Below are 13,317 nucleotides of genomic sequence, written 5' to 3' on the forward strand. Positions count from 1 at the left end.
AAAATGGAGGAGAAATAGGGAAGGATGAAGTGAAAGCAGCTGTTAAGATGATGTGAGCAGGTAAAGCATCTGGGTTGGATGGATGTCATGCAGAATGTCTGAAGAAAGGAGGTACAGTTATGGTGGACTGGCTGGTGAGGTTATCCAATGATTGTTTAAGAGAGGGTAGAGTGCCGGAGGACTGAAGGAGTGCCTGTATAGTTCCACTTTGCAAGGGAAAGGGGGACAAGTGTGAGTGTAGTAGTTTCAGAGGGATTACCTTGTTGAGTGTAGTTGGGAAGGCTTATGGGAGGGTCTTGATTGAGAGGATTAGGAGAGGAACAGAGGGAGTAATTGGTGAGGAACAGTGTGGGTTTAAGACAGGTAAGGGTTGTGTAGATTAGATTTTTGTGGTAAGACAGATATGTGAGAAAGCTATGGGAAAAGGTAAGGATGTTTTTGGGGCTTTTATGGATTTGGAAAAGGCTTATGACAGGGTAGACAGGAAGGCACTGTGGGAGGTTCTGCAGATACATAGGATAGGAGGAAAGCTGGTAAGAGCAGTCAAGAGTTTTTACGAGAGTAGTAGAGCTTTTGTTAGGATTAGAAATGGAGAGAGTGAATGGTTTGAGGTAAAGGTGGGACTTCGTCAGGGATGTGTTATGTCGCCCTGGCTGTTCAATCTTTACATGGATGGGGTGGTGCGAGAGGTGAATGCAAGGGTAGTGGGTCAGGGGCTGGAGATGATTAAAGAAAATGGAGAAAAGTGGGAAGTGAGCCAGTTGTTGTTTGTGGGCGACAATGTGCTTGTAGCAGGATCAGAGGAGGGATTGAGGAAGTTAGTGACAGAGTTTGAGAAGGTGTGTGAAAGAAGGAAGCTGAAGATAAATGTGGGCAAAAGTAAGGTGATGAGATGTACAAGGGGAGAGAGTGACAGTAGGCTGGAAGTGAGTATTAAGGGTGAAAGACTGGAGGAAGTGGATAGTTTTAGATACCTGGGTGCGAATGTGGCAAGAAAGGGAGGAGTAGGGGTGGAGGTAGAATGTAGATTGAGAGAAGCGAGTAAATGCCTTGGTGGATTAAGAAGTGTAATGAGAAATAGACATCTGGGAATGGATGCTAAGAGGAGGTCATATGAAGGAGTGATTGTACCAACAGCACTGTATGGGGCAGAAACATGGAACATGAGAGAGGAAGAGAGAAGGAGTTTGAATGTGTTTGAGATGAAATGTCTGAGAAGTATGTTAGGGGTTACTAGGCTAGATAGAGTGAGAAATGAGGTGAGGAGGAGAACAAGGGTGGAAAGGAAACTGGGAGATAGGGTTGATGAAAGAGTATTAGGATGGTTTGGACACATGGAAAGAATGAATGAAGAAAGATTAGTAAAAGAGGTGTGGTAGGCAGAGGTGGAAGGGGTGAATATGAGGGGGCATCCTAGGATGAGATGGATGGATGGGGTGAAAGGGGCATTACAAAAGAGAGGAATACCTGTGGAGGAAGGATGGGAGAGGACAGAAGATAGGGGTGAATGGAAAGGGGTTGTATATAGATGATGCTGTGATGGATGAGGGTAAGTGGGTGGGGGATGGGGGGTGAGGAAGTATGTATGAGAAAAAATTTGACGCAGCCTGAAGGGATTTCTCCCCATCTTCTCCTTTTCTGTATGGGGTGACGGAGAGTGAAGGGGGTTGCCAAATTTATGAAGCGGCCTTGCTGTGGACATGCTGTGTCTTGCAACACTGCTTCTGACCCAGGGCAGTGGACAGGATGCAGGGATGACCCATCATCCAGGAGGTGCCAAGATAAGAGGGAGGGAGGAAGGTGGAAGGGAGTGGAATATATAGGAAATGGAATGGATGGGAGTGGTTTCTATGATTTTTTCTTTTTGGCTACCCCACCGTGTAGGGGGAGAAAGCCTTTGGTATATGTATGTATATATATATAATAAATAGTCCTTCATATCTTAAACTCCTATCATACAGTGAGCAACGGAGGCCATGCTGTACTGATACTACATCTACTTATTTTCTCTATATATCGTGTATATTATGTTGGGGACACCTGGCATACTTACTGGCCAATCATCCTGTCACACCGGAGTTCACAATTTAGAATTACGTGAATAAACTTGTAAACACTAATAAAATTAAAATGTCCACACCAAAATTACTAAGGACTACCATATGATCAGTATTGCAATATACACATATCTCATTTTAATGAATGAGGAGAAAAAAAGGAAGAACCAGAGTTCACATATTCCTTGAGTGGCGCCAACCTCTTCCCAATTGGCATCCCATTACTCACTCCTAACAACGGCTCCGCTCACCTACATATATTCTATAAAATGACTAACTGGCAACTTTCCATATTTGTAGGTCTGAGTGCAGCAGTGAACGTGATGGAACCAGTCTGATTTGGTTTCTGATCTGTGAACACTTGTCAAGATGCAGGGAAACAAGGGGGTACGTTACACCATCAAATTTTATGTTAAACTTAAGAAAACCAAACAAGAAGCTTATGGAATGTTAAAGGAGGCTTATGGGGATGAACAGATGAGCCAAGCAAATTTCTATCAGTGGTTTAACAGATTTTCTGAAGGAAATGAACAGGTTCAGGATGAACTCATATCTGGAGCACCGAAAAGTGCATGGAAGGAGGAAAACATTGAGGAAGTGCAAAGGTTAGTGATGCAAGACCGTCGAATATCTGTGAGGATATCTGAAACTGTTGGTATTAGTATTGGCACAGTAGAGACAGTTCTGCCCGAAGATCTAAAGCTCCACAAAGTCTGTGCCAAGTTCGTGCCAAAGATCCTCCCCGACGACCAGAGGCAGTTTCACATGGAATGTTGCACTGACATTCTCGAAATGATAAAGGCTGATTCAGGTTTCCTGAATAAGGTAATGACTTGCAACGAGAGTTGGGTGTTCACCTACGACCCTGAAAGCAAACGTCAGAGTGTTCAGTGGAAGCACGTGACCTCCCCCCGACCCAAAAAGGCGAAGATGAGCAGGTCATAAGAGAAGGCCATGGTCATTCCTTTCTTTGACTCTCAGGGGCTCATTCACATTGAATGGGTTCCTCAAAGTCAAACCGTCAGTAAGGAATATTACCTTACATATATATACCAAGGCTTTCTCCCCTTTACAAGGGAGGTAGCCTAAAAGAAAAAGGCATAAAATCATTCCCACTCATTCCATCCTTAAATACACTCCACTCCCCTTCCTCTTATCTTAGCACCTCCTGGATGATGGGTCATCCCTGCACCCTGCCCACTGTCCACTGCCCTGGGTCAGAGGCAGTGTCGCAAGGCACAGGATATCCAAAGCAAGTCTGCTTCATTGAATCGGGGACCCCCCCCCTCTCCATCCCCCCATGGAGAAAAGGGGAAGATGGGGCGAAATCCCTTCGGGCTGCATCAAATTTTGCTCACACATACTACCTTACCCCTCATCCCCCTACCCATTCCACCTCATGCATCACAGCATCATCCATATACAAACATTCTCTATTTACCCCTGTCTTCTGTCCTCTACCGTCCTTCCTCAACAGACATTCCCCTCTTCCCCAAAGCCCCCTTCACCCCATCCATCCATCTCATCCTAGGACGTCCCCTCATCTTCACTCTCTCCACATCTGCCTTCCATAACTCTTTTACTAGTCTTTCTTCATTCATTCTTTCCATGTGTCCAAACCATCCTAATACTCTTTCATCAACCCTATCTCCCAACTCCCTTTCCACCCCTCTTCTCCTCCTCACCTCCTCATTTCTCACTCTATCTAGCCTAGTAACCCCTATCATACTTCTTAGACACCTCATCTCAAACACATTCAAACTCCTTCTCTCTTCTCTTATGTTCCATGTTTCTGCCCCATACAGTGCTGTTGGCACAATCACTCCTTCATACAGTCTCCTCTTAGCATCCATTCCCAAATGTCTATTCCTCATTACACTTCTTAATCCACCAAGGCATTTACTCACTTCTCTTAATCTACATTCTACCTCCACCTCCACTCCACCCTTTCTTGCCACATTTGCATCCAAGTATCTAAAACTATCCACTTCCTCCAGTTGCTCTCCCTTAATGCTCACTTCCAGTGCTGCCACTTTCACCCCTTGTACATCTCATCACCTTACTTTTACCCACATTTATCTTCAGCTTTCTTCTTTCACACACTCCCCCAAACTCTGCCACCAACTTCCTCAATCCCTCCTCCGATCCTGCTACAAGCGCAGTGTCATCCTCAAACAACAGCTGGCTCACCTCCCACTTTTCTCCATTTACTTTAATCATCTCCAATCCCTTGCCCACTACCCTTGCATTTACCTCTCGCACCACCCCACCAATGTATAAGTTGAACAGCCAGGGAGACATAACGCATCCTTGACGAAGTCCCACCTTTACCTCAAACCACTCACTCTCTCCATTTGTAATCCTGACACATGCTCTACTACTCTCGTAAAAACTCTTGACAGCTCCTAGCAGCTTTCCTCCTATCCTATATATCCGCAAAACCTCCCATAGTGCCTTCCTGTCTACCCTGTCATAAGCCTTTTCCAGATCCATAGAAGCCCAAAAAACATCCTTCCCCTTTCCTATAGCTTTCTCACATATCTGTCTTACCACAAAGATCTGATCTACACAACCTCTACCTGTCCTAAATCCACACTGTTCCTCACCAATTATTCCCTCTGTTCCTCTCCTAATCCTCTCAGTCAAGATCCTCCCATAAGCCTTCCCAACTACACTTAACAAGCTGATCCCTCTGAAACTACTACACTCACACTTATTCCCTTTTCCCTTGTAAAGTGGAACTATACAGGCACTCCTCCAGCACTCTACCCTCTCTCCAGCAAACATTAAATAACCTCACCAGCCAGTCCACCATTACTGTACCTCCTTATTATTACCTTACTGTTCTGAAAAAGTTCAGGGAGAAGATGAGGAAGAATAGGCCTCAGCAGTGGTGGTTCCACCAGGACAATGCCCCATGCAACAAGTCATCGCTGGTGACCACCTGGATGGCCGACAGGGGAATGAAAGTGGTACAACACCCACCCTACAGCCCTAACCTAGCCCCTTGCGACTTCTTCCTGTTCCCATGCATGAAAGACAGCCTCAGGGGAACCAGATTCCAGTCAACAGAGTAGCTGAAAGAGGCATCAGAAAGTTACTTAAAGGGACTACTGAAAAAGGACTTTGAGGAGGTCTTCCAGGATTGGGAGAGACGCATACAGAAGTGTGTAGATGTGAGAGGCAATTATTTTGAAGGAGACAAAGTTTTGTAAGCTTATGAAAATAAATAGTGTCTCTCCTGACATTTTCTCAATATATATATATATATATATATATATATATATATATATATATATATATATATATATATTGCAAGTATCGGGAAAGGTGGGAAATAAGTGATTTTTGGTGAGGGAGAACATTTGAATTGAACATGATATTTATAAGGCTCCAAAGTTGGAATCAGTTAAGGCCAAATCGAAAAACATGTTTTTTTCTTTTCTTAATTCACCTGCAACAGATGAAAAAAATATAAATATTAAATCTTAATTAAATATCATTGAAATGATTACGTTAAATCAATGAATATAATATTACTTATTCAATGGAAGCAGCATATACCATAAACTTGTTGTCATTGATGATCACTGCACTAGGCCTTGTTAGGCTTGATGCAATGTGAGGGTTATTAGTATACATTTTGGGAGTTTTATTGCAAATTTAATGAGAGTTCTTGGCTGTGGATTTTTATGTCTCACAAAACTTTTTATCATAACTGTGGATAAACTCACATTTTCGGTCTCTCACATCATAAAGAGCTCCTTGTTCATTTAAAATTCGAAGTATTATAAATATCAGTTAAAATGTTCTCCCTCGCCACAAACCCCACTTCCCCCACATTTCCCAATATTCGCAATGTAGTCGAGAATATTGTTATGAACACGTTAAAGTGCCTCTCGGTTAACTACCTCGTTCGGGAAGTTTACGATTAGCAGAGGTAGTTAGGCAGGCAGGCAAGGAGGAGGAGGAGGTGGAGAAGAGGCGATGTCGTAACCAAAAATCCAAAATACAGTGGGACAGTCAGATCGTGCTTGTAGCTTAACTGAACTGTGTCGTTAGACTGTTGAAGACATTGCCTCAAGCCGGTGAATTCTTGCGCCCCCTTTGCCCACTATTGATAATCTTGTTACATTACCTGCATACGAACTGGAAGAGTTGAACTGTGCTATTTATGATTACGTGAATGTGTATATTTCCATTGTGTAGAGGAATACCCAATTTGTTTGCCCTGCATAAATATAAGTGACCAAGGAAGATCGTGTGTTTTTGTTCACTTATACCATCTTTGTCGTTGCTACTGGGCTTGGCGAATCTTAGAAGTTATATTTGATAGACACTGTCCGGAGCTGTTCGAAGGAGCCCAGGGTGTTCGTTTCAATATTTTGGGGGGAAATTCAATGTTGAGGTTTTGCAAAGTAATACCATTCATTGTTGAGGTTTTGTAAAGTAATACCTGTTTTTTAAAGTTAAAAGTATATATAGAAAAAAAAATCAATTGATAATGCTAATCCAAAAGCAGTGTGGCGACATTGTCACCAGAGATATCTGTTTCCCTAGCCGGTCCAACTCAGACTAATTATGTCACAAAATCACCAACGCGAGCAGAGGTGTATCCAATTAAGGTTCACAACTCGCTCACGCGAACCACACCCAAAGGAAAGGCAGCCAATCAGAAGGCTAGATATTTTAACAGGACCCATCTATGATCCCACTATGGGGTTTAAGAGGATGGCCTCTTACCAACCGAAATCAGAACAGCCTCACCAATCACCGCAGCAACAACTCGCCTCCAACTCCACGACCTTCTCCCTCCTAACATCAATTGAAGACGTCCAGCTCCAGATATAAGGCTCGCCATATTCTTACCTGATTCGGTGATTAAAGAGATAGAGATAACTGCATTGATTTCCTTCCTTGATTGTCCTTCATACCAGAACATGGCAGCAGTCCAACATCAAAATCAAAATTCAATCCAACATCGAAAATCAAACCCATAATTCAATCCAACATCAAAATTCAAATAAAAATACAAATAGAATCAAACGTTAATCTGAGTATAATTTGAGTTGAAGAGTGAATCAGATGAAAATAAGTCATTGAGATCACCAATTATGGCTGATGTCATGCTCTATAGTTATTTGATATTTAATGAAATTATCATAACCACTCGCCAAAGATGTAATCAGCCATAAACTGAGAACAATGTTTATTAACAAAGAACAGACCCTGACCATGGTTTTTCAATCTTTCTTTTATCCATTGCATGTTACTTCATGTCACACCACTGCCATGTCAGTATGGTTGCCAAATTTGAAGGAAACCCACTACACAAAAAAAAAAAAAAAAAAAAAAAAAAAAAAAAAAAAAAAAAAAAAAAAAGTTTGGGATGGCCGGGGGTGGGGGGTGCTTGGCTCATTATTGGAAGTGCTCAAGCTCCCCCACCCCCTTAAGGCCTGTCTACACGAGCGGGCCTGATCGGCGGGTTTGCCCGTTAACGGGCAAATTCTCGCGGGCCTGCCCGTGAATGTTGTCCACACGACCGAAGTGATGAACAGCTGGGCCTGCCCGACGATGTTGCCAGTAGCGGGTGGAGTGCTGTACGAGAACCATGGTGCCTAGCATTGTCAAGAAAAAGATTTTGTGCTCTATGATAATAGCTGTGTGTCTCAAGAAGAAAAGGATATGGTTCACGATATTATCTTGCGTCTGGCAGGGTAGAAACTCCAGCTACCGGGCACCAGCTCAGTGATTTCGCTCGGCGGCCTTTCGGGCAATTTGATCGTTTGCCCGTCAAATATGCCCGTTAACGGGCAAGCCCGCCGATCAGGCCCGCTCGTGTAGACAGGCCTTTAGTTTATAAATATCAATCTTGGCTGTTAAAAGTATGTCATTATATATTTCCAAAGGGGGTAGTATTTGGGGGAACGAGATACAAGGGGGTAACCTGTTGGAGTGGAGGGTCTGGCTTAAAGTGACACCTTCAAGCGATCCTTCAAAGCCTGCTTTGACTTAAATTCTTTAGTCTTCAAAGCCTGCTTTGACTTAAATTCTTTAGTCTTTATCCAAAAATTCCACATTTCTCATGATGCTTAAGAACCTGTAGTTTGGAGCCCTCTCACCCTCCTAATTGTCCAACCTAGGTTATAAATTCATATCATCTAGACAGAAAAAATATGAATAGGAAATCACGGTTATCAATTCGTAGTCTAAGAATGCCAGGGTTTGCCCTGGCATTCTTAGACTACTAATTGATAACCGTGATTTCCTATTCATATTTTTTCTGTCTAGATGATATGAATTTATAACCTAGGTTGGACAATTAGGAGGGCGAGAGGGCTCCAAACTACAGGTTCTTAAGCATCATGAGAAATGTGGAATTTTTGGATAAAGACTAAAGAATTTAAGTCAAAGCAGTGTCTCCAACCTATTTTTAGCTGTAAGAGGGTATTGGGGTACCATTCAGCATTGAGAAAGAGAGGACTGGGGTGGGTGGGTGGGGGTTTGGGGAAGGGGGTTAGTACGAATGACGAAAGGAGTGGGTGACTGGTCACATGAAAAGAGAACAAGGGGCATCCTTGTATTTGTGTGGGATATATATATTTTTTTTTGTCATGTGTATGTGTTGAAATTTCCCCCAGGCATCCTATACAGTAATTTTGAATAATATAAATTAATATGAAAACATGGGCATTACAGAACTGCTATGTATATGCTTTATTTATGCAGAGATTGAAACAGTTCTGTGTGTTTCTGGTGTTGATGTTTGTAGAATGTTTAGATTTTTTTATGCAGGAATGTTTTTGGGAGTGTAACTATGATAACTGCTGCTCCAACCTTTTTTGTGTATTGGTTTCCTATTGGTGTGGTGTATGTGAGGTGATGGACATTTGTGTAGCATGTGTTACACTGGATTGATTTATGTCAAAATCTATGTGCATTCTATAAATAGGGCATGTATACAGGCCTAGGTCAGATTTTAATGTTTCTGGCTAGTAGTAAGTGTAAGGGGTAGGTGCTGGAATACTGACCTCCTCATGTGGAAAAACAAAAATTAAAGACAAGATAGGTTGGTACAAAGAGAAAGAAAAATAGTTTCTAGTCCTGATCTGGAGACCTGGTACTGGTGGTCTCTTGGAATCACACCTAATTATGGAGGTGAGGGTGTGTCAACATCTTGTGTCAAGGTGACATCTATGTCCTTGTTTGGGGTTGCTTCCTCCAGTGGTTCTCTGTTCTTTCCCAAAAGGTGGTGCTGCCTCTTACAGGATTGTTGTAATCCTTAAAAATCATTATATAAATCCTTAAAATTCATTATTATATCAACATTTCCCCATATTCTTCTGAAGAAAAGAACTGATGAATGAGGGAAATGAAGGAGAAATAAGAAAAGATGAGGTGAAAGCAGTTATTAAAATGATGAGAGCAGGTAAAGCACCTGGATTAGATGGGTGTCATGTGGAGTGTCTAAAAAGGGAGGTAAAGTGATGGTGGACTAGTTGGTGAGGTTGTTTAATGTCTGTCTAAAAGAGGGTAGAGTACAGGAGGACTGGAGGAGTGCCTGTATATTTTTGCTTTACAAGGAAAAAGGGGACAAGTGTGAGTGTAGTAGTTTCAGAGGGATCATTTTGTTAAGTGTAGTTGGGAAAGCTTATGGGAGGGTCTTGATTGAGCGGATTAGGAGAGGAATAGAGGGAGTAATTGGTGAGGAACAGTGTAGGTTTAGGACAGGGAGGGATTGCGTGAATTTTGAGGTATGACAGATATGTGAGAAAGTTGTAGGAAAAGGTAAGGATATTTTATGGGCTTTTATGGATTTGGAAAAGGCTTATGACAGGGTAGACAGGAAGGCACTGTGGGAGGTATTGCAGATATATGGGATAGGAGGAAGGTTGATAAGAACAGTCAAGAGTTTTTACAAGTAGAGCCTGTGTTAGAATTAGAAAAGGAGAGAGTGAATGCTTTGAGGTAAAGGTGGGACTTTGGCTGGGATGTGTCTTGTCACCATGTCTCTTCAATTTATACATGGATGGGGTGGTGTGAAAGGTAAATGCAAAGGTAATGGGTTGGGGATTGGAGATGGTTAAAGAAAATGTAGAAAAACGGGAGATAAGCCAGTTGTTGTTTGCTGACAGCACTGTGCTTGTAGCAGAATCAGAGGATGGATTAACAAAATTAGTGACAGAGTTTGGGAAAGTGTGAGAAAGAAGGAAGTTGAAGATAAATATGGATAAAAGGTGATGAGATGTACAAGGGGTGAGGCAGCAAACTGGAAGTATGAAAGGAGAGAGACTGGAGGAAGTGGATAGCTTTAGATACTTGGCTGTGAATGTGGCAGGAAAGGGACGAGTGGAGGTGGAAGTAGAATGTAGATTGAGAGGAGCAAGTAAATGCCTTGGGGGATTAAAAAGTGTAATGAGAAATGGACATTTGGGAATGGATGCAAAGAGGAGATTGTATGAAGGAGTGATTGTGTCGACAGCACTGTATGGGGCAGAAATGTGGAACATAAGAAAGGAAGAGTTTAAATGTGTTTGAAATGAAATGCCTGAGAAGTATGATAGGGGTTACTATGTTGGATACTGTGAGAAATGAGGAAGTGAAGAGGAGAGTAGGGGTGGAAAGGGAGTAGGGAGATAGGGTTGATGAAAGAGTATTGGGAAAGTTTGGACACATGGAAAGAATGTGTGAAGAAAGATTAGTAAAAGAGGTGTGGAAGGCAGAGGGGGAGGGAGTGAACATGAGAGTGCAACCAAGGATGAAATGGATGGATGGGGTAAAAGGGGTACTGGGGAAGAGGGGAATGTCTATTGAGGAAGGAAGGGAGAAGACAGAAGATAGGGGTAAGTGGAGAATGGTTGTGTAAGGATGTTGTAATGCATGGAAGGGTTGGGGTGGGGGATGGGGGGTGAGGGAGTATGGGAACAGACGGGGATTGCCGATTAAATGAAGCAGCCTTGCTGTGGATGTACTGTGTCTTACTGTGTTACTTCTGACCCAGGGCATTGGGTGAGATGCAGGGATGACCCGTCATCCAGGAGCCAAGAAAAGAGGGAGGGAGGGGTGATGAATGGGAGTGGAGTATGTGGGGATGAAATGGGTGGGAGTGGATTTATGCCTTTGACTTTGGCTACCTCCCTTGTAAGGAGAAAAATGCCCTTGGTATATGTATGTATGATTTTTTTAACCCTCAATATTCATTTTAGAACTTCAAAAATTATAATGTGATTTCCTTCCAGTGAAATTCCTTCCTCTTCCTTCTGGTTTTAAATTAAAACATTGGAGAAATCTTGACTGCTAAATTAAAGTCTGTACATTTACATTTAGCATTAATTAATACATAGAGGAGATTGAAACACACAATTTTTTCTCTTTCCAACTTTCTTAATTGATCATTCCATTCTCATTTTTCACACAATGTAAAACTTAGAAACTATTCAAGCAATCCAGAAGAATATCTCTGAGCTTTTCCCGTAACTTGCTATTATTAGAAATTATATGAGTTGATGTGTCCTTTACTTGGATCACCATGTCTTCATTTGCCTGTAATATAAAAAGGAAATGTATTTAGAAGTCAATCCTATCCTAACAATCATTATATAACAACAGATGATTCATACATTATATAAGCAAATAACTAAAAATCAAATAAATAAATCAATCTGTTGCCCCAGATCTTTGCTGCAGAAGACCCATATTTTCTAGGTAACTGGCAACAGCAAACACACTGGCTGAGAAGTCACTTAACCCCTTGAATAAGATGAAGCTTATGTAGGTGTCATGAGATATTTACCTAGTTGTAGTATATAGGAAAGGAGTAATGCTTGTTGGGTCCCATCTCCTACTCTCTAATTTTCTAACATACCTAGACTGAAATGCATGATTTGAACTCGTGTAGTGTTTGAGCTATTCCACATTTTTATACATCTATATGGAAAACTATATTTCTTCACATCCTTTTCAACATGTGGTCTTTCTTTATTTCCATGACCTCTTAAAACCCACCTTTAATCAGGAGATTTCTTCTATCAATGTAATTTATCTCTTTTTAGTGACCTGAACACTGTAATCATGTTACCTCTTTCTCTTCAATCTTTCAAGGTTGGCAGACCCAGTACCTTTAGTCTTTCCTCATATGGTTTATCTGCCAGGCCGGGGACCAGTTTGGTTGCTGCCCCTTTGTATTCTTTCAATCTTGCTTATATCCTTCACTCTGTGTTGGGACCATACTACTGATGCATATTCCAGTCTTGGACATATCAGGGTTTCAATAATTCTTTTTTTTATCATCTTTTCATCCATATAATGGAATCCTACTTTAATCTTCTACATTAGTCCATATGTCTCTCCCACAATCCTGCTGATATGTCTGTCAGGTGACAAGTTGTCTTTTATCAACACTCCCAAGTCTTTCTCTTCTTCTGCTTGTGTAATGTGTTTGCTTCCCAATAAATAGTTTAAGGATGGTCTTTTGCTGCTATTGTCCATTTCTAGTACTTTGCTTTTTTGGTACTGAACTTCATTTCCCATTCTTGGCTTCATGCAAACATAGTATCTAGATCCGTTTGCAATATTCTACCGTCTTCCTCATTTTTCACTCTTCTCATGGTTTTTGGATCACCTGCAAACATGTCATTAACATAGACAAGAAACATTATTGGTGCAAGCACTGAACCTTGTGGTACTCTGCTCATTACTGCTCTCCAGCTTGACATCTTGTCCTTTACTACTGTCCTCATGTATCTTTCCTTCAAAAAGTCTTTAATCCATTCTAATAGTTTGCCTCTCAGTCCTCCAACATGCTCCAATTTCCACATAAGTCAACTGTGAGGTACTTTATCAAATGCCTTCTCTAGGTCCAGGTACATGCAGTCCACCCACCCCTCTCTCTCTTGCAGCACATCAATCACTCTCAAGTAAAAGCTTAAAAGGTTCAACACACATGACCTTCCAGATCTGAAGCCAAACTGTCTGTCAGAATGTTCATCTTTTCAAGATATTTGGTCCATCAATCTTTCACAATCCTTTCACATAATTTCACTATTGTGCTGGTTAGTGATACTGGCCTATAATTTAGTGGTGTTTCCTTGTTTCCACCTTTGTGAATTGGTGTCATGTGTGCCCCTTTCCAATAAAGTGGCATAATGCCTTCCTTCAATGAACATGTAATAAGACTGTGAATCTTGTCCACTAGTTGTTACCTACATTCTTTAAGTATCCAGTTTGAGATTCTGTCATGGCCTAAGGCTTTTGTCACATC

General features: G+C 41.7%; 1 protein-coding gene across 1 annotated transcript in view; it reads right to left on the reverse strand.

The window, feature by feature from the left end:
- Positions 1–11,430: 11,430 nt before the first annotated feature.
- The window catches only part of LOC143027388 (integrator complex subunit 9-like), a 37,324-nt gene continuing 35,437 nt past the window's right edge, over positions 11,431–13,317 (reverse strand). The window contains exon 3 of the mRNA XM_076188671.1: positions 11,431–11,600. Within this exon, the coding sequence (XP_076044786.1) occupies positions 11,484–11,600 (117 nt within the window). The 3' untranslated portion in view covers positions 11,431–11,483. The remainder of the gene's footprint in view (positions 11,601–13,317) is intronic.

The sequence above is a fragment of the Oratosquilla oratoria genome, chromosome 8 (assembly GCF_046742065.1).
Source record: "Oratosquilla oratoria isolate Oo_2021 chromosome 8, ASM4674206v1, whole genome shotgun sequence".
NCBI classification, from domain to species: domain Eukaryota; kingdom Metazoa; phylum Arthropoda; class Malacostraca; order Stomatopoda; family Squillidae; genus Oratosquilla; species Oratosquilla oratoria.